Source organism: Synchiropus splendidus, chromosome 9 (assembly GCF_027744825.2).
Source record: "Synchiropus splendidus isolate RoL2022-P1 chromosome 9, RoL_Sspl_1.0, whole genome shotgun sequence".
NCBI classification, from domain to species: Eukaryota; Metazoa; Chordata; class Actinopteri; order Syngnathiformes; family Callionymidae; genus Synchiropus; species Synchiropus splendidus.
In genome coordinates this window covers 15,040,328-15,064,422 of record NC_071342.1, presented here as the reverse complement: position 1 = coordinate 15,064,422, position 24,095 = coordinate 15,040,328, and the positions used below count along the sequence as shown (strand labels likewise).

At 42.0% G+C, this 24,095-nt stretch overlaps 1 protein-coding gene across 5 annotated transcripts in view; it reads right to left on the bottom strand.

Moving 5' to 3' along the window:
• The window catches only part of pax2a (paired box 2a), a 30,347-nt gene extending 8,279 nt beyond the window's left edge, over positions 1–22,068 (bottom strand). For 3 of the 5 annotated variants that reach the window (XM_053874721.1, XM_053874720.1, XM_053874718.1), the window contains exons 1-8: positions 21,679–22,068; positions 20,107–20,272; positions 19,122–19,319; positions 15,785–15,870; positions 15,412–15,531; positions 14,207–14,251; positions 7,576–7,751; positions 4,203–4,323 (exon numbers count right to left, since the gene is read on the bottom strand). In XM_053874721.1, the coding sequence (XP_053730696.1) occupies positions 4,203–4,323; positions 7,576–7,751; positions 14,207–14,251; positions 15,412–15,531; positions 15,785–15,870; positions 19,122–19,319; positions 20,107–20,272; positions 21,679–21,721 (955 nt within the window). In that variant the 5' untranslated portion in view covers positions 21,722–22,068. Of the gene's footprint in view, positions 1–4,202; positions 4,324–7,575; positions 7,752–14,206; positions 14,252–15,411; positions 15,532–15,784; positions 15,871–19,121; positions 19,320–19,597; positions 19,619–20,106; positions 20,273–21,678 lie in introns of all 5 variants that reach the window. The other 2 variants (XM_053874716.1, XM_053874717.1) reach the window with 1 other exon arrangement.
• Between the last annotated feature and the right edge of the window lie 2,027 nt (positions 22,069–24,095).

The following is a 24,095-nucleotide window of genomic DNA, read 5'->3' as shown; positions in this document are numbered from 1 at the left end:
TACAGCAGAAATGTGGCTAAAAATGGCTGAAAACTTACTTTGAGAAACAGACGGGGGTGAAGCTAAGGGAGTTTATTTGTATGTCTTAAATAGAGGAAAAAATACAATAAATATTTTAGGAAATGACAAAATATACAAGCGTTATTTGGGGAAATAATTATACATAATACATCACACTTAATATATATAGACCGCTTGTCTGAAACAAAACCAGCTCATAAAGAGTTATTCTAAAGATGGAATGAATTGAAACTTTCTCCTGCCTCTGATACTTCCTGTATGATACCATTACTTCTGTGCCTGAGCAACCTTTGTCAAACAGACAGGGGTTACGACGCAACAACAGCCGATACAAACGCTTCGTTCAAGATCACTGAACTCTGAAACTAATCAGACATGGTGTTGCTTATTGTCCTGGAGACGAGGCAGCGCCCGGGTAACGGGAGCCTGTCAAATCACGGGCCCTGATGTCGGAGATGGAAGATAAACTCAGAGTCCTTGGGGACGCTTCTCCCTTGCAAACGCTTCGGAGAGAGGCTGGAGACTGTATAGAGTTCTCTAACCTCTGTCTGAGCTCCACCACTGATACCACGTCTGCAGACCCCATCAAGCATAGAAATGGACTGTTAAGAACCAGCAGCAGCGATGCCCTCAGATATAGCCACAACAGGCTGCTCTCTGGCGAGCGTTTTATTTTTAAACATACACCGAGGAACGTCACGTCAGGCACGTCAACAGAACGCTGACAGGGCTTCATACGATCTAACTTTCCCACTCAAGCACAACTACGTGGGATTAGTTTTATTGAGCCATTTCAGCCGCATGACAGTACATCGCCAGATCTGTTCCAAACAAGGCTGAAGAGTGAGCACGGAAAGCTCCAATTCTCTGCCCATGAGTCTCAAATAACTCATCGCCAAATGTGTGCTCAAAGGTTAATGCGCCATCGTGAGGGGGGTTTGATATAAACATTAATTTGGGATCTCAGGGCTGAAGGCGTTATGTGAGCTGAAGGAAGTCGTTTGTCACTGGGCACTGCAGGTGAGCTGGGTGGAGGCTGAGAGAGGTGAGTCTTTGTCAGGCTCCGTTTTAGGAAATGTCAGCCGGAAAATTAGGATAAGAAAACAGCTCTTAAACGCGAGTTACTACTCGTGCGACACCTGGTTGTCAACAACTTTGCTAGCTCTCAGGCTTCTTTTATAAAGGCCTTTAGAATATTCCTAAATATTTGTTGGTGGAAGTTTCATTGCACTTCCATCTGCATTGCACACGCTGTACAGCTGAAAAAATAAAATACATTAGCCTTGTAGCAAAGGCGTGTGATTTTCTGACGGATTGTACAGTCACCATCACGAAGGTGAGGAAGAAGAAGCCCCAGCTTTGCAGAGTGAGACAATAATTGTGCTGCATTAGTCATTGAACAATTTTACAGGATGATTTTTTTTCACGGTCAAATTAAATGAATGCTAGCATGGTGCACATCCGGTATGGTGCACATAGGCTGCAGCTTCATTTACGTGTATTTTTACGTAAAAATTATCCCATATGACCCATAACTCTTAAGATTTGGGAACACATATTGACTATTAATAAACTACTTACTTAACTTCACAGTGAACCTGTGGTGCCCATTCCTGGGTGAAAGTAGTCAGGAGTAACAAGACAGAGATAAGTACCGTAATTTCCGGACTATAAGCCGCTATTTTCGCCCAGTCTGAACCATGCATATATGCTGGGGTTGGACAAAATAATGGAAACACCTTAAAGCTAAAAACGCTTTGAGGTGTTTACATTATTTTGTCCAACCCCTGTACAACGACGCGGTTAATACATCACATCAAATCACATCAAATTGATGAAATCCCAGGCGGTTTATTCACCTCAAAGCTGTTTTGGAACTTCGGACACCATGGTGAAAACATCGCATTTGGAGTGCTTTAATGTAAATAAAAGATTGAGGAGTTCAGAACATTGCAGCGTTTCATGAGTCTCCATGCTGGACCTTGTTTTCAAAACTAGTTTAGAAGTGACCCTCATGCATTTTTAAGCCGGGTGCACCACTGACCTTTCTACAGCGCAGACAGCACCACCATCAGGAATGTGATGCCCATCGAGCTGACTGATTCATAGATGTTGTTTTTTTGTCTGATGATCTGTTCTATAAAACATTGCACTCCAACACGTCATTCTTCTGAAACGTTTGAGGAGATCTAGGTCAGAGAACCTATTGAATTCACATGACGTATGAACCACGGCTTAATGTACTCCGCTGATACTTTTATCAAACGCATTTGCATCAAAATGACAGCAATTAGGGAATCTGCAAGGTCATACATGTTTTGTTGGACAACAACACAAAGCTTTTCAGACGCACAAGTGTTGGCTCAGAGTCAGGGAGCGCTGGTGACCGATAACATGTTCTCAGTGTTCATGTACTGAAGTTGCAACCGCTCTGCGCAGTTTGCATTCATGAGGGAACAAAGTGCCCCATTTATTTACTTTCCCTGTCGGAATACCGGAACAAGCGAAGGGCAAGATCGAGCGGGTAAAAAAGCAGCAGCGTATTAGCGGCTGGCTCGCTCTTATTTTGAGAGATAAAAGATTCTTTATTTACATCAAGATAATTGAAGTGACAAAAAAAACGGCCAGCGTTGTTTTGTCGCGTGCCCTTGAAATGTAAAACTAAGTACTCCATTAATCATTCATCTTTAATAGATTATGCAAATCCCAGGACATAAAAATCAACAAGATCAATAACTGTGTAAATTTTAATTGGAAGCAGAAAACATTTAAAGAACGAATATGATCTCGCGCCTGCATCCAGTATGGAAGTGTAATTTATTGATAATTGGATCCCAGCCTAAGTAACGAAGGTAATTGTATTCCGCTCTGGCATACGTTCATATTTACTGCCTTTGTTAATGGCAAGCGGAAAAAAAACCCCACTAACAACCTACAGGCAATCAAATTCTTAATGTATTACTTTGCATAATCGCCAAAATGAAGTCATAAAACTATACCGAAGAGGCTCATCTGTTCGCTCAAAACCATCTTTTCAAAAACAAGTGGTTGCCACACTTAATGTCCGATTCAAGAAAAGTTCAATCTTGTGGCCCTCACATGGATCACTTTATGCGCCCCCCCCACCCCACCAGACCCCCAGGTGGTTTGGAGGCCACCTGCTACGAGTGTGCTCCCCAGAGCGAGACCGCTTTCATACGAGGAGCCCTGCGTGAAAGACAAAAACACACCTTTCTTCTCCTTGAGGCCCAACTTTCTGGGGGTAAATCCACCTCCCACATATTCGGGAATAGAAAAGGGGTCTTTCTTTTCCCTTAGTGCCGCGTCCGGGCTCGGGGCGAGACTGTAGGGATCATTTGAGAAGGGCCACTGCCGTTTTCAATCACGCTGCCTTTCTCTTGACTTGTTCTCTCTATCTTACAGACACAGTGGACTCATTGACTTTAATGCCCGCTGCATAATTATGGGACTTTTATTAAAGGCCGGCATATTATTCTCCGTCGTACCGTCGGTAAACCTGACCTCTATGGGAAAAGCCACAATGAAACAATATTTCAATTAACTGGGAAGACATCAGCTCAGACAGGAGAGAAAAAGAAGCCAAAGTGCAATCTTGGGCGAGTCACATGATACAGATAGTTAATACCACCAGATATTTAATACTCTGCACCTGCAATTACCTGCTGGCAGCGCTGTCGCGCTTGCTATTGAGCACAGCAACTGGTTCATGCTCGTGAAAACACCTGTAATTTCACCGTTTCTTTCCCTTATTTAATCAGCCTTCCTCCCTGGCTACGCAGCGTGAGGCAGCCAGCCAAACATCCAGCCATTCCAGCCGCTGTCAATCAACAGGCCATCATAGCCCTTGATGACAACGTCCTGTCGCGGCGAGAACAGCAGCTGTCTGATATGAGAATCGCTCCCAGTCAATCTGTTCGCAGACCAATCCAAGATAACACACAAAGGGTGAGCAAGTCGTTGGCGGGTGTTAAAGGGAGCTTAACCACAACATTTAGTCTGGTTTCATTGAAAACACTGAGCGATAGAACCTGGGTTTCCTGCCCCTACTGCGTCTTAACAAGTTCTTATGTTTTGGTTTTGGGACTCCAAACCTTGAACCTCCTGCTTAGTTTTGGCATCATCTAGCCACAGGTGTGTGCATCAAATGACTCAAATCGTACCTGTCACAACAGAGTAACTCTGGGAAACACTGGCCGCGAGATCGGAGCTTCCGCTGGAGGACAGGCTCGGCTTCACGTCTTCTATGCCGGGATTAAGAGACGGGAGCGAGTACTCATTGGCCTGTAAACATGAACACCACATACGACAGACAGTTAGTGATTTTAATTTGAACGATTATGGCCCGTGTTTAAATGAATCTTTCGACACGAATAAATGCTCTAATATTAGCTTGTGAGCAAGGCTTCACTTTAAGATGGTATATCAACGGTTAATTTTACTTGACATGTTTCTCAATCAAAAAATATATGAAAGAATAACACATACTGCAAACTCTGATGCATAGCAACATTCCAGGAGCTCACTTGATGCTGCATAATTGAGCTTTAGAACACAAGCGTGAGGTGATTTTCACAATTGTGGTTGCGTTGTTTTGACTGTCTTGACATGTTGGTGATAGAGAGCACTTTGCATTTGCGTATCAAGTTGGGTGACATTCTGCCATATTTACACCATAGCCACCCACAGCTTCCTGTCTTATGCTTAGCAAATGTTGCTACAGGCTACTTGAGCTACAAACACAGTTGTGTTTTTCAAGTCAGAAAACATTTGTCATTACAGTTTTTCCATAAAATACAAGCGATATACCTCGTCTTATCATGACAGTGCAAAAATGTCTTTCAATTCACAGTTTCCTAATGTGTTAATTCATATGTATTTCCAACCGAGCTAGCGTCACTAACAGAGGCGTCTTGCAGCACCAAACATGCGCACATCACACTCAGAAACAGCACAGCATATGTTATGTTCATATAGAGCTCTGACTCTCTCCCTTTACACGCTACATATCCAGCAGGTCTGGAGGAAAACCCTGCCACACTGGGAGAGCGTGTCCCTCACACGGTCTCCTGTGAACTCTGCGAATGCTTGCTGTCTCGGCTGGCTGTCCTTTACCAAGACCTATGATGTATGCATGCATTAACGCTGGTCTGGGGAGAAGGCAGAGGGAGAGAGTGGGATGAGAGAGGGATTGGGAGATGAGTGAAAGGACGGGGTGTCAGCTGGCTCTTTGTGCTCCACTGCAGTCATCCCTGTGACCAGTCAAGGGAGGAGACATTCAGGGCTTTGTTACAGGAGAGACATGTGGTGTTTTTTGAGAGGAGACTACAACCTCAAAATTCACGCCTTTTACGAAGCGCAGGAAGGTCAATAAAATGATAAAATATTATGTGTCTCATGCTGAAATCTCGACAGTGTAGGTCAACGCTCACAAATGCTGGTGCTTTCTAAAAAGCTAACAGTCTCTCGGAGGAGGGTTTTTTGGGGCCGAGTGGATTTAAAGACTTCCAACATAGATTTGACTATCACATAATTGACGTATTGCACTCCCAGTAGTCAATACAACAGTAGATATCAGTCTTGTACTTTTTAATATTTTAAATCCACAAATAAGTCAATTACGTGTATTTGACTGGACATGGCATGGGGCATATTTAATCCCCACAGGCCACTATATATTGAACATTTATTGGCATTTTTTTAGTCTGTGTTAAGCTTGGAGCTCAGGTTCTGCGCTCTCAAGTCTATAGCTCTTCATCCACTGTGAATTCCTTTATGTTTAAGGACCTCAGACGAGGATTTCTAGCCATTAAAACAAGCTAATCTCAGATAATGGCTTTCCTACTTACTGCCAGCTGTGATGAATCCTGTCAATGAGATGACACTTCCTGACCTTCCCCTTCTTTAAAAGGATAAGTGTGAGTGCTCACATTTGTGTTTTGGAGTGTTACTATCAAAGTGCGTGTGTGCATCTGCTTGCCTCAATGGGACGGGGTCCCTCAGGGGCGAGCTGGTGACCCTGGCCTTGTCCACCTCTATCACAGATAAACTCTAATTGTCTGCTTACAACTGTTCCCTGGCACAGAGCTGGATGTTCCTCTCTATTCCGCCGGGCCTCAACAGCACAAGAGCCATTTTGTCATGCAGATGGGCTGTGGGCAGGTCCGGGCAGCGCCGGGTGGAGGGCGAGTGGCAAACGCAGTGGGGCCTGAATGACCTGACCACATGGCTGCCAGAAGTGTGGGAGGGATGAGGCCTATTCAGCCTGGCCTCTTCAAAATGGCTTTTTAATGCCCCGATGCAGACACCAGACAAGCCCCTAATAGCCTAATATCCCACCTTTTCACCACTTTAAGGAAGGGAGGGGGTGGTAGAAACAGAAGGGGGTGGAGGGCGGGGGGTGCGAAAGAGTGCAAAGCGGGCTGATTAATATTACGTTAAATTAAAACTGATTTTTCTGGACCATTCTGATGCAGTTTTGCTCCCCCCTCCTCCATCGTCTTCTTGCCTTTTTAATACCTTCTCCTCCACTCTTTGTGATTGCAAGTCATTTCCAATTGGTTTTGGTATTGATCTTGCCGTAGAAATCACTTTGGTAATTAGCTGCATTAGGGGCCGCAGAGCCGGCTGAGGGCCTGTCCCTCTGATTTATCGCCGCTGTAATTCCCCGCGATAGCGCAGAGATGAAAATGAACTCAATTAGGGCACAGCTAAGGCTGCGCCGGCACCCGCACAGAGTTCACATGAAAAAATTAACAGTCTCGTTGTTTAACAGGCGAATGAATGTAAATAAAGGTGATCCGCTGCGGCGCTGAATTAAAGGAAGAGGCTGCCGTACGGAAACCACTCAATTCTGTTTGCATTGTAGCAGCGAGAGAGGATTTTAAAAGACTTAAAACAGCCGCAGTTCACTCTGTTGTATTAGGTTTACTCAAACGTCAATAAATTACTTGGTTTTTGACAAATTAATGAGGGAAATCATGCATTAATCCAGAGTCTAGTTTTGAAAGCAGCAGCTAGCATATTGGTGCTAGCTAGCATTGATGTAGCATTGTATGAATATTATTATATTATATTATAGAGAGTTAACAATTACTCTCAAAACATGTCAAATGTTTAATATTATTTACTGTTTTACTGGAATTACTCAAATGTCAATAAAGTACCTGTTTTTTGCCAAATTAATGAGGGAAATCATTCATTAATCCGGATTCTAGTTTTGAAAGCAGCAGCTAGCATATTGGTACTAGCTAGCATTGATGTGGCATTGTATGAATATTATTATATTATATTATAGAGAGCTAACAATTACTCTCAAAACATGTCAAACTGCTTAATATTATTTAACAAAATATAAATAATAACTGGATTCAAACACTTTTTGAAATAAATTATCGATTTCTTGCTATAAATTGTTAATAGTCTTGAGCGTTAAATATTTACTTTCTGCTCAGATATTGCTCATGATTGTCATCATAACTGTGCTTTAAATCTAGATGGTTAAATGTTGAAGTTATGAGCATGTTCTTGTGTTACCTGCTCAGGTTTGATGTGCTCCGAAGTAGGAAAGACATCCGGGTACGACGGCCGCTCAAAAACTCGGTCCAGTGCCTCCAACTGTTGCTGGGTGAAGGCGTCTGCTCGCAGGTGCTTCCTTAAACTCTCCACGCTGCCCTGGGAGTCGCTTCCAGGCCCGGAGCCTTCAGAACCACCTAGAAAAAGAGGAGGGGGCAAAGTGTTTGACATTGAAGCTCTGGGCTGTTCTTGATCTCACGCTAGCCTGAAAGCAATGAGAGATAAGTACAAGAGAAATATCAAACTGAGCGGGTGCAAGAGTGACAAGGTGCAGAGGTTCAGTTAACTCCTGCGTTTTATCTGTTTTGGTTTCCATGGGCACTTATCGGACCCCACCTCCTTCACAGCCACCATCAGTGTGGCCATCATGTGATTGGGTGTAGTAATTGATGGATCTCTTTCAGCTCAAATATATACTAGTGAAGGAGAGAGCGTTTCAGGGATGGTGATTACATTCGGAGCCTCTCAGGAAATGGAGAGCCATCATTTAACTGTACTATTTCGCCCTGGATGTATTACCTCTTCCTCTACCCCCTCACATATTGCCTGTCCTCTCAAAAGCAGAATGGAGTGGGGATGGGACCGGATCATGGAGGGCAAACGTATGCATTTCCGTCCTCACTGGGGCTCTATGTAAACAAATGAGCCTGTGCTTCTCCCATTCATCTGAACCCTGACCCCATCGCAGTGGCCGGGGAGCCCACTGCTGCTTGGCTTTCCCTTTGCACACTCATCAAATCCTGAACGATGAAAAAAAAAATACTCTTCAGGTAAAATCCCCCAGCAAGCCACCTCCTCTCCTCCACACTGCTCCAATTCCCCTCCTCTCTTTACCCGCCGCCAACAGCGGATGAGGGCTTTAGCTCCCGTACAAATCTGTCATTCTAAATTTGCAGCAGATTATGTTCTCTCTTGGGCGAGCCGGCGGTGATATATGATATGCAAGGCTGCTATTGATTGCCTGATCTGCCAGCAGAGGAGGGAGGCGAAATGAACTTGGAATGAACATCATGCCTCAACTCATTGTGCGTATAATACTCTACTTAATCCCACATTTTTCTGTGCTATGGAATTCAATTGATCAATCATGTTCCACTGATGGTACCATTTCAGGGGCGTTATTGCCATTCTGCTCGGCTGCTTGACCTTTTTTCAATGGCTGAGGCCAGAGGATGAACCCGAGCCGCGCTGAGAAATAGATCCATGGAGGGAATGGAGTGGAGGGCCACAATCCGGGATGGAATGTGTGAACAAAGTGTAGGCTATAGTGTATTAATATTGCAGCATTTGAGAGGAAATGTTGTCACGTGTGGCACCGTGTCCTTGCAGAACAGGTCCGGGTGGAAACTAAGATCAAGTCTGGGTTTTTAAGTGTTAGCTATCATCGAATACACTTGTTTAACAGCAACTTTTCTTTGGCTGTTTAGCTGTTTGTCACAGATTTATATTCCACTTTTAAAATATCCTTGTGAACAATGGTTTCCCCAACTAAAAGGTCCGCACCTCCAGAACCATTCCGATACAAAACAATGGAAGCTTCAATCTATCATTAATATTCATAGATTGACCTGTAAATTACCATATTGAAGTACAAATTTTATCTGAATCCTTGCCTCTTATAGCTTGCAGTGCATCATGGGACTTGTAGTATGAGTGGTGAGAATGAGAGTGCCTTAACTTTTAAATAAATACAGTATGAAATGTTGTGTATATTTGTATCACGAGATTAAATAGTAATTTGCAGCATTTTAAATGTCAAATCAAGTAACCAAATGTGACTGTTTCAGAAAGCAATGCTATGTTTGTTTCTATTTGCAGTGCATAATGGCATTGTGAGTCTGATTTCCTTTCCATTTAGAACATTTTTGCTCTTAGTCTGTGCCCTGAAACACGCGATAATGGAGTGGAATCAGTAATTCACCTGAGTCAGCACATTTGTGACAGGCTCCAAACTTAACCAATAGTTTCAGGTTGTGGGAAATGCTTGTCAAAAAAAAAGCAATTTTTGAAAAATACATTTTGAATAATAATGACAACAAAAAAACAGATCTTATCTTTGATATTTAAGTCATGTGCAGTTATTTTAACATAAATACTGATTTGCTTTAATAGTCTGAATGATAGGGGGTCTTTCCTCTGCCGATCTTCGCGTAAGCGCTTCATGTTTGACACACATCACACGATCGTTGCTATAAATCAGATTCATCCTCTGACAGTCAACGTGTCAAGTGGAGTGTGAAGCCCAACTGTCAGTGTGTTTGTGCATGTGAGGGGGAGTGTGTCTCATTGGCTTTTCTTAAGGGTTTTTTAAAGCACATTGTCTCCGCGGGTTCTCTGCTATCACTCCTGGCTGACTGTGTTTTTAAGATTTAACACCAAACTGTGAGGCGATCAACCCAGATAAGACAGAGACTCTGTCAACACGCTGCTAAGCAAAGCCTGGAATAACACCGCTCATATGTTGCCCTCAGTGCTGCTTTAATTGCAGCTCTGATAAACAGATTTGAAGAGACACTGTTGGAGAAGGAACGACAGACCACAATGAAGTGAAAGCTGTTTGCTTTGCTCCTCAGGGAGATGTTTGCATCCCACGGTGGCACAGTGCCACTTCATGTCCTTCTTTCATCTTCATGTTCCACTGATAAGATAACTCAGCGGGGAGAGAGCGAGGTGGGAACTTGTTTGAAAGGCAAATGAATTCCTGAACATGGTCTGACTGGCTGTAAATCAAGCCTTCCAAGATCAGAGGCTGGGAGTGGAGCCTTCCCTGATTTGTCCTCTGCTGTTACTTGGAAATCGTGCCCTCGCAAATTGTGGATCATTTGTCGAGCTTTTTTTTTAAATGCATTCGAGGTTATAAAAAGAAAACAACACGCAAACAAACGGGTATACCCAGAGGGTGAACACTCCTTCCCTGTAAGCTAGATATATTTATGAAACCTCTGAAGCGGAAACAAGAGCGCTGGGTGCTGTGTGTGTCTGAGTGTGTGAGTGTGTGTGTGGCAGCAACCCCAGCACGGCTGTTAAGATCCTGTTATGTTGCAGAGTGTTTAAGAGCTTTATTAATTCAATTTAGCAGCAACAACCAGTGTCAGACAGTAGCAGGCAGACTTATTTGATACTTGCCCTCTGCATCAGCGCCACACTTTCATTAGGTTATAGGAACAGTTTGAATATTGCAAAGGGAGCATACGGATTATGAAAACATCTTCAGTGGTAGTAAGTAAAAATTGGAAACGACTGCAACATTATTTCTCTGGTAGAAAGCCACCCAATCTCAAAAAGCACATCAGATTTTTAATACTAAATATATCCTTCACTTAAAGATGTATTTACAATCATCATATTTTACATTACACATATTAATGGTTGCTGTTCTGTTAAATTACTTTCATTTGTTTACAGCTTCCTTGTGAGTTTGTCAAGCCTTAACATGGCATTCTGTGATCCGTTTCACGGCTCCTCAGTCTGCAATGGCTTTGAAACACAGTTGCAGGTTCTCAGTATCTGTCGACAAATCTTTGGATTAGATAGATGCCTGCCCTTGAGCAAGGCGTAATAAAGCACCCAAAGGACCATCTCTGCTTCACGTTTACTCCAATGTACTCCAGTGTAGCTATATTGAGGGTTGTTGCAGTGCAAACTTTAAATGAATCCACCAATAAAACAGATCGAAACATTGCTCTGACTTTAATGTTGATCATTATTTGATCTGATGGCCGCAACATTTATGGAGCACATAAATGACTATTTCTGAATCAAGTCTTCCATAATGAAGAGAGCTCGCTTCATTTTGTTCCATCTTCCACTGTGTTTTCGCCCGGCATATTGAGAGTATTTTGAAAATCAATTAACATATCGCATCTTTACTCCTGCATTCGCTCCCTCTTCAAGCTGAGTAATGTGCCGCACCATTAATTCGAGCCTTGCAGCTGGTAATTGACTTGATTTGCTTCCATTGAGTGAATATCTTTTATTTTTTTGGGACAGAACTCAAGTTGTTTACAACTGCACCGAATGACGGAAATGGTATTATTAGCGAGTATTAATGGGAAAGTCGCAAGACTCCAAAAAGAAATTGGATGTTGGGGGAAAAGAATTTGAGAGATTGAGGGGGAGAAATGCAATGTGGGGGGGCGGGGGGAGTTGTGTCATCGTAGTCCTAACAGCTTCTTGTCTCAATGTTACGGTCCATGGACCTTCTTAAACCTGAGCTTTTCTCTCCCTCACACACCGCCACCATCATCCTGCTCATGATAACATTTATTTCTCTTCGGCGGTGGATGCATTTATTTTTGAACGTGATCCGTTATTGACTCATTGTCATGGACTGGCTTGACTAGTCAACCAGAGTGGGCCCAGGTTCAAATCCATACGCTAACTGATTTCAACTCCTCCAATGTGCCATATGGGTTGGACAGGCTCTTCCTGAAAACTGAATGGCAATTTCTAGCTGTTGTCAATTATGTTGCCAGTGGGAGGCTGTCCATCCAAACTTTGAATGTGCCGAGGATATCCATGTAAAAGTATAGCAGCATGAAAAAAAAAAAAAGAATTGACTGAGTCACAAAAAGGGGCGCATTTTAAATCACCATCTCTTAGGCTTTGAACCACATTTCAAAAACTTAATCCAACAAATAAACAACGATTTGTTGTTAGGATGTGAACTAGCAACACTGAAGATTCTCAGCAAATACGCAAAACTTAAACACTACAGCAGCCATTTCAGTTGAGGTTTAGCAGCATAAAGTCAAACTGCAACTGTAAAAACCTAATTTGCTCCAGAAAAATGACCACTACGAAACAAGATTAGCAGTGTTTTAAAGGCTCAATAATATGTTACTCCCACTCTAGCACTGATGATTTTAGGATTCTAATCTACAGCATATAGTAATAGTAAAAGGGACTTCCCCTCCTGCCCACTAAGGGCATCATATGGTCTTAATAACCAAACATTATAAATAGAGGATGCTTATGTCCTCAAACAATATATGTTGTGGTGACTCTTTTGGGCGCACTATTATGATTCTTTAATTTTTCCAGAATCATGGAAAATATTTAAAGTCAATTACCAAAGAAGTTCAAGAATAGATTGAGATATTGTGGCATGTTTCCGATGCTTCAGGATCAGGGTCAGGATAAGGGCAGTGCATGTGGTGCAAACCTCTAGTTCGACCTGTGGGGTTTGTTGTGCGGCACGAGGGCTGCATCAGGGAAGAAAGTTTGTTTCTACAGTAGCTACTTTTTACATATATAATGTAAAGGGATATCCCAAAACGTTCTCGCTTCTGCGACACTCAGCTATGAACCTGCTCTGAGCTCACACTCATCAACTTCCACCGCACTCATCCCACACCCTTGCTACAATAACAAGCGATGACCTTTGCTTTCGCTGTGTAATTTATCACCGTATCTCCCTATTGGCTGTCCTCCCAACAGCTCTATTCAGGATGTGGTGAGCCAGCGATGGGGGAAACTTACAGTCAGGTCACATCAACCTGCCGACAAACAGCAGCGAGGTCAGCAGAGAGGTAGCTGACACTGACCACACATTAATAAAGCGGATAGTACAGCATTTCCAAAAGAATATGAGGTCGCCTCCATTTCTTTTGGCGGTGCCATCTTCACAAAGGTCAGAAGAAACCTTCATCTTGGAGCACAACGGAATGAGTTGTCACCCAATCGCCGGTTTGCTTGCACCAAAGATGTAAATGATTCAATGAGCCCTAGCTGTAAAACAGGCTAATTTCCCCACTTCACTATTAATGCATTTGGCAGGCACTACATTCCATTTCCTGTAATGAGATACACAAATAAATCTGGCTATGGATAGATTCACGGTGGCGGCGATGATGTGGGGACATTGAGACACACTCTCCCAGTTCTGGCATAATTGGTATCGCCGCTCGCAGACATGCAAACCAATCTCTCTTCAGATAAAGCTCTCTTCTTCTCTCCCCTTAAGGCTATTTCTTTTGTCTTTGCGATGGCTTGCACACTCACGATAGAGGGATGGAGGGAAAAGGGGGGTTAATTTGTGAATTAATAGCATTCCTCTGTAGAAATGCAATTTTTTTCAAATGTCACTGTTCACCGTGTGAAAAGTATGAGGACGTAAATAGACACAATTGCTGTGTGCTAGTGTGTGTTACAACCTCAGCACATCTCTGGGTTGTGTTTACCGCCCCAGTACTGAAAGTACAAATACCCAAACTGGTACTCAGAAGGACTGGAGGAGGTGTGTTTTTGGGGGGTCTCTTTACTTAGTGGGCTGCCCCGAAGTACAACACAATTGATAGAATTGGTACCTCACTAGGGCCACGGACAATGCTAATGCTACATTAGCATCACAGCTATGACCTGTTTTCATCAATGTAGCTGCGCATCACAACTGGATTCAACATGTTCAGACATATTTTCACTCCTATAATTTCTGTTCCATCTGAACGTTTGAAGCCTATATTAGACAATGATCTGCTTGGCTGACGCATCCGTCCTCTTTTTTTCTGACAGAAAAACCATGACAGTTTAAGCACAACAATAGAATGAGGCAAGCATGAAGGATGAGAAGAATGTCTAAATAAACACTTACAATGTGCTATTTTCCTGCCGTCCAAGTGGTTTCCAGTCCAGAGAACTAAAAGGACAGAAACATAAAAGACAGAGGTGGCCTGTTGTGATGAATGCTCTTTGAGAAAGACATCCAAAATGCCACCTTAAAGCAGTACAACACACATAGAGATGGACACACGCACACATGCACACACAACACTCGTGCAGCTCTGTCTCTCCACCGGTCTGTTCCTACACCTGTTTGGGCCTCCACCAGGGACATGTTAATTCATAGGCATTAAAAAAGCCAATTGTTTGCCCAACCGATAATCTATTAGCCCTCAGGCAGCGTGTCCACTTCTCCTGGAATGAGAAATTCTGGCTCGGACTTGATTGCTCTCAGTTAATCTTTGAGTGTATCTGTTGCTTGCCTTTGTGGCGCATACTTAAACAACTAAAAATAGAGGCTTAAAATATGAAAACAAGGATTCAAATGTCATCCGATCTCTTTTAGCCCTTCACTATCTGAATTAACAAAACAAAACATGCTACTTTAGTTCTAAATATTGGTTCTTTTACAAGAGCTACAGCTGTTGCAGGGCATTATGGGACTTGTGGTTTGAGTATACATGTATAATAACATCCATCTATGGTCAGATGTTGCATTGATTCTGACATATTTCATTGACCAGTTAATTAAATTGGGCCATAAAGTGAAGTCATTGCTATGCCAAACTGGGTGTAGCATGAAAAAGATACTCAGGCAATGTAATGGAATGCACCTTTGTTGTTCAGTTGAATGCAAAACAAGTCATTTTTAACCGAGTCTATACTCATCTGTGCTTTACAAGAGGCAACAAACCCTCTGCCATCTTTAAAATTCTATCTCGATCGAGATTATGGCAGCATAAAATCTTCTTTCTTATTTTTTATGATGTGGAGGTGCAAAGCAGAGATGCTGCCGTGCCAGAGGGGATTACACTTGTATGACAGCTATATGGGATATCTGCGCTAAGTCTGATCTCGGTGTAAAATTGAGATGCAGCTCTGTAGGCGTATGGTAAAACTTAAAGCACCAAAAGCTGATTGAATCGCACTCTCAACTCTCACACTGACCTGATATACAACATAACAAGTCACTGGAGACGCACAGAGAAACACACTGGGCCTCAGCGCTGTCGTAAATGCTTCACACACAGAAAAAAAAAGAATGAAATGAATGGAAGATAAAACGACGTTTCTTACCATCGTCTCGTTTCCGCTTCTCGCCATTAGACCTGGGGATACCCAGAATGCCGTTGATGGAGTAGGATCCTACTGGATCGTTGGAGGCACTGGTTACGGGCGGGGAGGCCGTGCTGGGCACTGAGGAAGGAAGACTTGTTAGCTATATATAATATAATATATATATATATATATATAATAGCCAGGATAGGTCTCACAGCGACGCTAAAACCTTAGAGGGGTCTGAAGAATGTACCCAAGCCAAAGTAGGCGGACTAGTCCTGGGTCAGACTCATGGGCTGGACGGACAGACCAACACCCAGTTGAAGGGAGAGGCACAGCGAAGAAGAGTACAGACTCCTGTGGCCCGGTGTGTGGTCATAATGTTACTCACCTATAGTGTGGCCCGGCGTGGAGAGTGGTGTGACGGATCCATCAGGGGACGGGTGGAACTGCTGCTGGACTTTGGTGCGGATAATCCTGGTAAGTGAGCAACACATCAATCAATACAGTTTCCAGAGCATGGAGATTCCACGCAGTCCGGCGACACCTAAACACATCACACCATGTCCACTGACACCCGTGCATGTACAAGTGCTCCGCCGTTGCTGGCGGTTGTATCCTCATCTTCAGGCTCCTGTCGCAAATAGCTTATACCAGGGGCTTTGGGGCCAATCTCTCGACCTCTGTGCGAGGCTGAAAGGGAGCTGCCCTCTGAGATTGTGGATTCAATCTCGCTGGATTCTGGGGTTAGAAATATGATAAAGTCCCGCACAGCAGTAAGATGTGAGGTGGCGGGAAAGTCTTCATTGCACTTTGGTCTGAATGATCTTGCAAACAAAGCATGAAATCACATCAATTCACCTCAATGATCGGCTTCACTGACTCTACCTGGCCAACTCTAATAATCTCCCTCACCGGCTCCCTCTTCTCTCTCCGTCTTTCAGGCCCCATTTTTTTTTTTGTGCCTCTCTCACTCCCGCCCTCATCCCCCTTTTCTCATTTCTCTCCCTACTGTCCAATGTGCTCACTGTTTTGCTGCCACTTTGTCTGTTTTCCACAACATCTTTTTTTTTCTCCTCTCCTCTGACTCATTTTTGTTCCCATTTCTCTCCTCTGTGTTTGCTCTAGTTTCCCTCTGCTTGTTTTCCTGGGTAACACAGAGGAATCCTCCCGGCTCACAGAAGATCAGTGTCTATTGATTGGGACTCGGGGATGAAAAAGTTGACATGGAATGGCAGGAACAGTTGATGCAAATGGTGATCTATAAATAATATGTGACAGTAAAGCAATAGTTGCTTATTGAATTGGATCCTTGCCATATATATGACACTGTCCTCCAATTGTAATTAGTTTACCTTAAAATAGAGATTATAAAGTGAAGTTGCAGATTTGATGGACTTCATTTATCTCAAAAAGAAAAGTGAAAATTGTTTTTTAATTGATGATTTAAAAGAAGAAATGGACGACACATTTGACTTTACCATGCCTGAAAAATGTAATGACAAGAAAAGTGCATTATATTGTAGTATTATTCAAACTACATGAATACTAATATAAAAAAGAAACTGAATTTTTCCTGTGATAAATATTTTTAATAGCAAAACAAATATAAAATAGGTTTAAAATGAATTTATTTTAAAATATAAATATGTATTTTCCATATATATCTTGGATTATTTATCTATATGTGTGTTCTGGGGCCTGAATCTATTCATTAATTTGGTCCATTGGAATAATATTTAATTAAGCATTTTCACATAAAACTGCTGCTTGGCTTTTCTGATCATTTTGTCAAGAAAAACAAAATAAAAAAAAAAAAAATGAAATAAAATGTTAATCGTCAAATGTCAAACATGAGCTCAGTTTTCATTTCTATATTTTATTAACTTATTTTTAAGTATAAATACGTTTCAGCACATGACAAAATGAGTTGCAAACAGACATCTAAACACTTTGCAGATCAAGTGGAGTTACCCCAAATAAACCCCAGGCTGGACCACTAACTTAACCATGGCATCATAAAACAGTGTGCTTGAGATCAGCCAAAAACATCTTGAACTACCATTCAAGCAGCATCTTAGGCAGGCAAAATATTTTCCCCAAAAGTCACTTTTTACAATGAGATTAGTGACTCTTTTGACCTGCTCTTCCAAGGTAACACAGAAGAGGTAGTCGACGCTCACGCGCAACATCCATCACATCTGAATCGGGCAGCGAGGGGTTAACACCCTGAGGGGGCAAAATGTACATCAGACTCTTTTCATTCCCCTCGCTATCTCATGTGTCCTCCGTACCTTCTCCTCCAGGCGGGGCAACAAAGGCTCCTCCAGAAAACACACATCAATATTTTATTTGAATTTCCAACATCTCGCCACAACAGTTATCTGACCTCATGACTCGAGGGAGGCTCATAAATTCAAGGACTTTGTTTCCAGTCCATGTTGTTGTTATTGAATAAGCAATTTGGATGCTTGAATTAACGACTTTTGTGTTCTTGTAGGTGGTGGTGGTGAAGGATCCCCAAAGAAATATTAAAATGGGGATCAATATGATTGAAAGCCGCTTAGGAGCTCCTGGGCTTTGAGGGCTCCACTGGGCTCGGAGCTGTGGGAGGAAACTCCTGACCGCGGTAACAAAGTCTCTGAGTCATATTTAATAATTCATGCAGGGAAAGGTGTTTAAAAGCAGGACTTCTTTAGTCAACAGGGCAGAGGTCAGGCCACCGCACAACTTCTCTCTCAAGACACATTTTGAACAGCGTGTTTTTAAAGGTCAAATTAATGATTGATCTGTTATTGTTTGCAAGGCCATGCTCGAAATATTAAGAAAAAGCATTCAAGTCAATGATTAACAAGGAAACAGCTCGCAGCTCGACCCCAAACAACGACCGGAGCACAACAGAGAGGGGCCGCGCGCTGGAGCCAAATTTCCATAGCAACATGGTTTTCATTATTTTTGGTGGATTCCTCCATCTCCTTTATTTCCTTGAGAGTGTGTTCAGCTCATTAAAATGTAATGCTGATGACCAGCTCTCTGGAACGTTGCCTCCTAACCAAAGTTCATCACTCCCAGACGCTGAGGGGACTTTTCCACTCAGGACAGCGGGGGCGGCGCTGCCCTTAACACACCACTGAGGCGGGGAAGCTCAGGAAGCTTCACTTTCATGATGGGGCTTTTATTCAACTCAAACAATAGCTGTTATTTTTGTGTATTGTCTGGCTCTATGACGTACCTCCTTTGGAACAGAGTGAGCATTTTAAAATATATATATATAATTCATTTACAAGGCTTTCATTTTGTTTAACATAATGTTCACCTTTTGGGTTGTGTAATTTTGCATCTCATCCAAATAATATTAATGATTTTATCATATCGATAAATGTTCATAACTTCATCTCTTAATTAATCTTGGGTAAAAATACAATCAATATACAGCCACCTATGGCTAATTTTAATGATTATATTTCTTCTTCTAATAATAATAATAATAATAACAATAATAATAATAATCGTCATGTGTGGTCGTGTTGAATGGTGTGTTTCCCCTCCCTGCCTGCGGATCCGGTTACGAGTTATCGATCGGTTTTTATCGAGACAGATGTGATGTTTCGAGGGTCGAGCCACAGCTACAGTGTCGCGGAGGGTCGCGGGGGGAGATTGAATTGCAACATTGAGACCACCCGGGTGAAAACAAAAGTGCGCAAATGCGCCCAATATTGCGGACCTACCTGTTGATGGAGGAGACGCTCGGAACCGTGTCGTTGTCACACACGCCCTCCGCCAGTAGTCGGTCCCGGATCTCCCAGGCGAACATGGTCGGGTTCTGGCGCTTGTACTCCGCAATTTTATCCACAACTTTTGGGGTTGCAACTTTGGGTTTGGATCCACCAATCACCCCGGGTTTAATACTGCCAGTTTCATAATACCTGCAAGGGGGAAGAGAACGAAGGTCCCTGAATGCATCACCACTGACAACCTCAAACGCTCTCATTATTCAACTTTAACACCTAAAAAAACACAACTTTTCGTTTGCTCGTGTCGGTGTGTGACCCTCAGTTATGACAACTGAAAATGAAAATCAGCTGTGAGATGGAGATTTTTTTTTTTAAATAAACTCCATGCACATGCCACCGTGACTTTTAAATATGCTATATTAACACTGCTGCAATGGTGACAAACATTGAGTGTGTGGAAAATGGAATACCTCTGAAATGCCTTCTGATAGCTGAAAAAAATATTTCAAAAATATTATCTCACAGCATTTACGCCTTTAAAATAAGTAAATAAAAGAAACAAAAATTATAATTTACTATATACTTGTCAAAGAAGGTATTTTGTTATAGTTATTATTTTTATTGACAGCAAAAATAGCAAGCATCGGCCATTATGTTGTGGATCTTGCATGGTTGTGATTGTGACTCGGCGTTAACCCCGCGCATCTGCGGTTCCTCATTTTCTTTTCTTTTTTTTTTTTTTTTTTAAATAAAAATACGAATATAAAAACCCTTTTGTGTATTTGTCAGTGATTTTCTTGTCCTGACAAGCTACCGCAGGTGATGGATCTAAAATACTGTTTGCAAAAAAAAAACTGCTGTGTTTGAAAAAATATGAAAATATAAAAATAAAAAATGGCCTGACAGAAGCGTAGCTGCAGAAGATTGATGTTTGACACACACACACACGCACACGCTCGCACACACACTCCGCTTTTACCTGCCGAGGATTTTGCTGACGCAGCCGTGACTGACCCGGAGCTGTCTGGAGATGTCGCAAGGACGGACCCCCTGGTGGGCCAGCTCCACGATCCGCTGCCGGACCACGTCTGGGAGGGGTCTGCCGTTGACAAACACCCCGCCGAGCTGGTTCACACCGCCGTGCCCTGCGTGGGATACAACAGCAGCACAAGAGAGAGCATAACATTACATACCTGCTTGGACCTCAGACGCGCCGTTCATTGAGTCTCTTTCATTGGATTGACGCGTTAGAATATTCCACCACGCGTTTACGTGTGAAATAAGCATTTTTATTGTCATAAACATCTCACCTCCGCTTCAGTAATAATGACACAGTGTGTGTGTGACTGATTATTTTGACATTTTTTTCCTGCGCAGCCTCCCACATGTCGTCCATATTGTGTTTCAGCCTGTTTAATTTGCCTTGCGCAATTACCGTAAATAATTCAAACGAGCTTTGATAACTCATATTACAAACGCCGATGGCGAGAATGAGGGGGAATAAATAATTGAAGCACCAGCGCGGGTTTTCTTTACCAGCATAAATGGAAGACAAGTTATGTCGTTTTGCGCTCTGAAGTTAGCGGTGAAGAATGAAGAGGTCATTTGCACACAGTCGCTTTTTGACTTCGCTAAATATAGTGGCGGGTAATAAAACGCTTGTATTTAAATGCGAAGTCACACCTGACTGCAAAAGCATCGTCAGATTTTAGGGTTGTTTTCACACTTTTGAATGAGGTGCAGTTAAAATACCTGCATCATATATATTGTAATATATAGAAATAATCGTTTTTGCCTGTTATAGTCATATTATTGGATTTACGAACATTATTATCTTCTAATCTGCAATTACCGTGTTTTATATATACATCCTTTATTATCAGGAACATTACCTTCTTCATTTATCTTTGAAACGAACTGTCAAATGAATCAACGCTGCTGACGAACAGAATATTTGTCTTAATAAATAATTGTGAAGTCTGTCCATAAAATAACGTTGCTGCTGAGACCTTATTAACTTGTGCAAATGATTAAATTATTTCTGAAAACTGGGTGATTTAGTTTAAATGAATAAATAAAAACACTTATGATTCTACAAAATACAAAACACACTAAATCGGTTTCTGAAGTACATTCGATTTATAATTGAATTTTAAGAATGTGATTGATGGAATTTTCTCTGTATACTTCATTTTACGGTGCATAATATTAAATAGAAGGTATAATATTTGATCCAAATCCAGGTTATTTTTTAATGTTTGAGGAAAAATACTTTTATTGCGGAAGTCATTCTCCGAATAAAAGACAGTTCACACTGTCCTGCATTCAACACTACGCCTTAAAACAGACTTAATACATATTTCATTTAAGCGTTTTAATAAAAATTGGAATAGATTTTGCAAGAAACCTACTAAAGGCCCAAAGATTCAGATTTGTTGACATCATTTTTTGTTCAGTCACCGTCGTATAATGTTCCCTGAATCTCCTTTAAGTGTGACTGAGAAGCGGGTAATGTAGGTGCGCGGCGAGTAAACTATCTCCGGGTACTCACGGTGCATGGCTGAGAAGGGGTCCGCTTTGCAGTGAATATCCATCGGATAGCAAAGGAAGGAAAGGTAATCGACTGAGGTCGCCGTCTCGCCTCGGTGGTGCAGCGTTCAATGTGCAGAAAAAAGGGGGGTTTTGCGCAAATTCGGCCGCGAGGCAGCAGCGTCCGCGCCGAGTCCAACTTGCGCGGAAGTTTGTCCTCCTGGTGGTCGGTGTCGGTGAGGGGAGTCAGGTGCAGAGCAGGAGCCGCCGCCGCTTCACCAGACGCGGCTACATTTGCTCTCCCAGCGACAACATGAGCGGAGTCCAAAGTGGTTCTCCACGCTTCTGAAGGGGGGAGAGAAATCCGTGTCCTGCGTGGAGTCACCTCAGAGCTGAGTGCGTCCCCCTCCTCTCCACGATGAGGCTGAGAATGAAAGCCCACTGAGTGTGTGTCTGTTTCTAAAAGCTGTAGTCCCGCAGATCACCCCCTCCGCCCCCGCCCCCCTCCTCCTCCTCCTCTTCCTCCTCTACCTACATCCCACAGATCCCCTCGCATAGAGATGGATGACTTGTCAGACAAAGGCAATAGATTCCAACACTTTGTGATTCGCCCACGTAAAAAAAAAAACCCGCAGCCCAAATGAGGAGGAACCTGCATCCGACAGACAGGAAGAGCAGAGAGACAGACGGAGGAATGATGAGAGTTGGGCTCCACCATCAAGGAAATGAGAGACAGAAGAGGTGAGACACTGTCAGGACGTTTGTTTACTTGATTGTCAATAAGAAGCACAAAAGCATGAGAGTGAGAGGCCACTCTTAAAATTCTTTCATTGTTTTCATGTATTTTTTTTCGACTGGTTCCAATTTTCCAGTTTTATTGAATGGTTTAAATATTTTAAATATAATTTTCTTGTTTTTGTATGGTGAAAAATTGCAGCATTATTTTTTTTTCAATAATTCTTCATTTGTTGTACGTTTGTGTAAAGGTGGATTTAAAATGTAACTATATCATTCTGTCGATTTCAATTGCACATTTCAGTTTTTAAAATGCAATTTATTTATTATTAAATTATTGTAATTTATGTTTCTTAATACTAACTTATTATCTTTATAACTCAATTTTTAATTATATATTTCGCATCGAAGTATAAATGTCATTTTAATAAATATATTTCTAGCTAAAGAATCGAATCTGTGTGGTACGTTTTGAATTGTTTCATATTCTGAAACAATAGCATGACATTAACTGATATAATCTTCCATGTTTCTATTTTTCTTTCTTTCTTCTTTTTAAAATATATGTATTTATTAATCATATTCATGGTTTGGTTGTTGATCTGTATCATATTATACATGAGGCTCTGCTTATACCAGCATCTCTGTGACAAAATTTCCTGAATAGACCTAGTTCAATTTTTGACTTTCCAATAACTACAAAAACATATTTTAATATAGGTATCGATTTTTTGTTTTTACTCATTAAATCCAGCGCAGTCTGTACAGACAGCAACGAGAAGCAGAAGAGTGTGTCACTGGGTCCTGCTCTCAGCACCACCATCATCATCATCTCCCCCATCATCATCGTCCCTCACTCCCCCTCCAGTGTGCACCAGGGCCTGTAGATGGAGCTCACACAGTAGTTTAAACCAGCAGGTGGAGGCTGCTGCAGCTCAGGGTGCAGGGGTCAAAGGTTGTGGATTAAAGCTACTGTAGCTGAATTATATTCCCCTAATCTCTTCCGGTTGAACTAATCCCATTAGAAAACAAAGAGGAAAGTGAAGCTGGTCTGAGTTCCAGTCATTTCGAACCCGAAATGTCTTCATGTGGATGTTTGTCAGCTGACGACTCAGGCCTCTTTCTGATACTACAAACCTGAACTACCTCTGAATATTTCAGTTCCTTGTCTAATAACAGTCACCCACTATTTCTACTCTCCTTTTGAACTAGTACCACATAACAGCGTTTATTCTTGAAAACAACCTCTGATAATTACTCAGTCTCCCATCACAAATACTGTCCATTACCAAAAACTAATGCTTTCAATCATTTAAATTTTATTAATACTTAATACTTTCTTCACTCTTTCTTCTACATCAAATACTAAACTTCTACATCTTCGAAATGATGAATACAATTTCAAATACTCTCACTTGAATTTTACAAGCACATGAACTATTTGTCAATACCTCGCTCATTGTAAAAATCTGAGTCCTGCACTATTGTAACAAATACAAATACTTTGAGAACTTCAACTAACACAGTCTAGATATCGGTAATGTAACAGAGGTACTGTTACATTACCAATATCTAGACTGCTAGTATTTCTTCTACAATTATGATATGTACCTTTTTCCTCGTACATCCAATAATAAATCCATCCACTTGTAGAACTACTATCACCACTACGTGAATCGTACTTAACAATAAAACATTGATTCA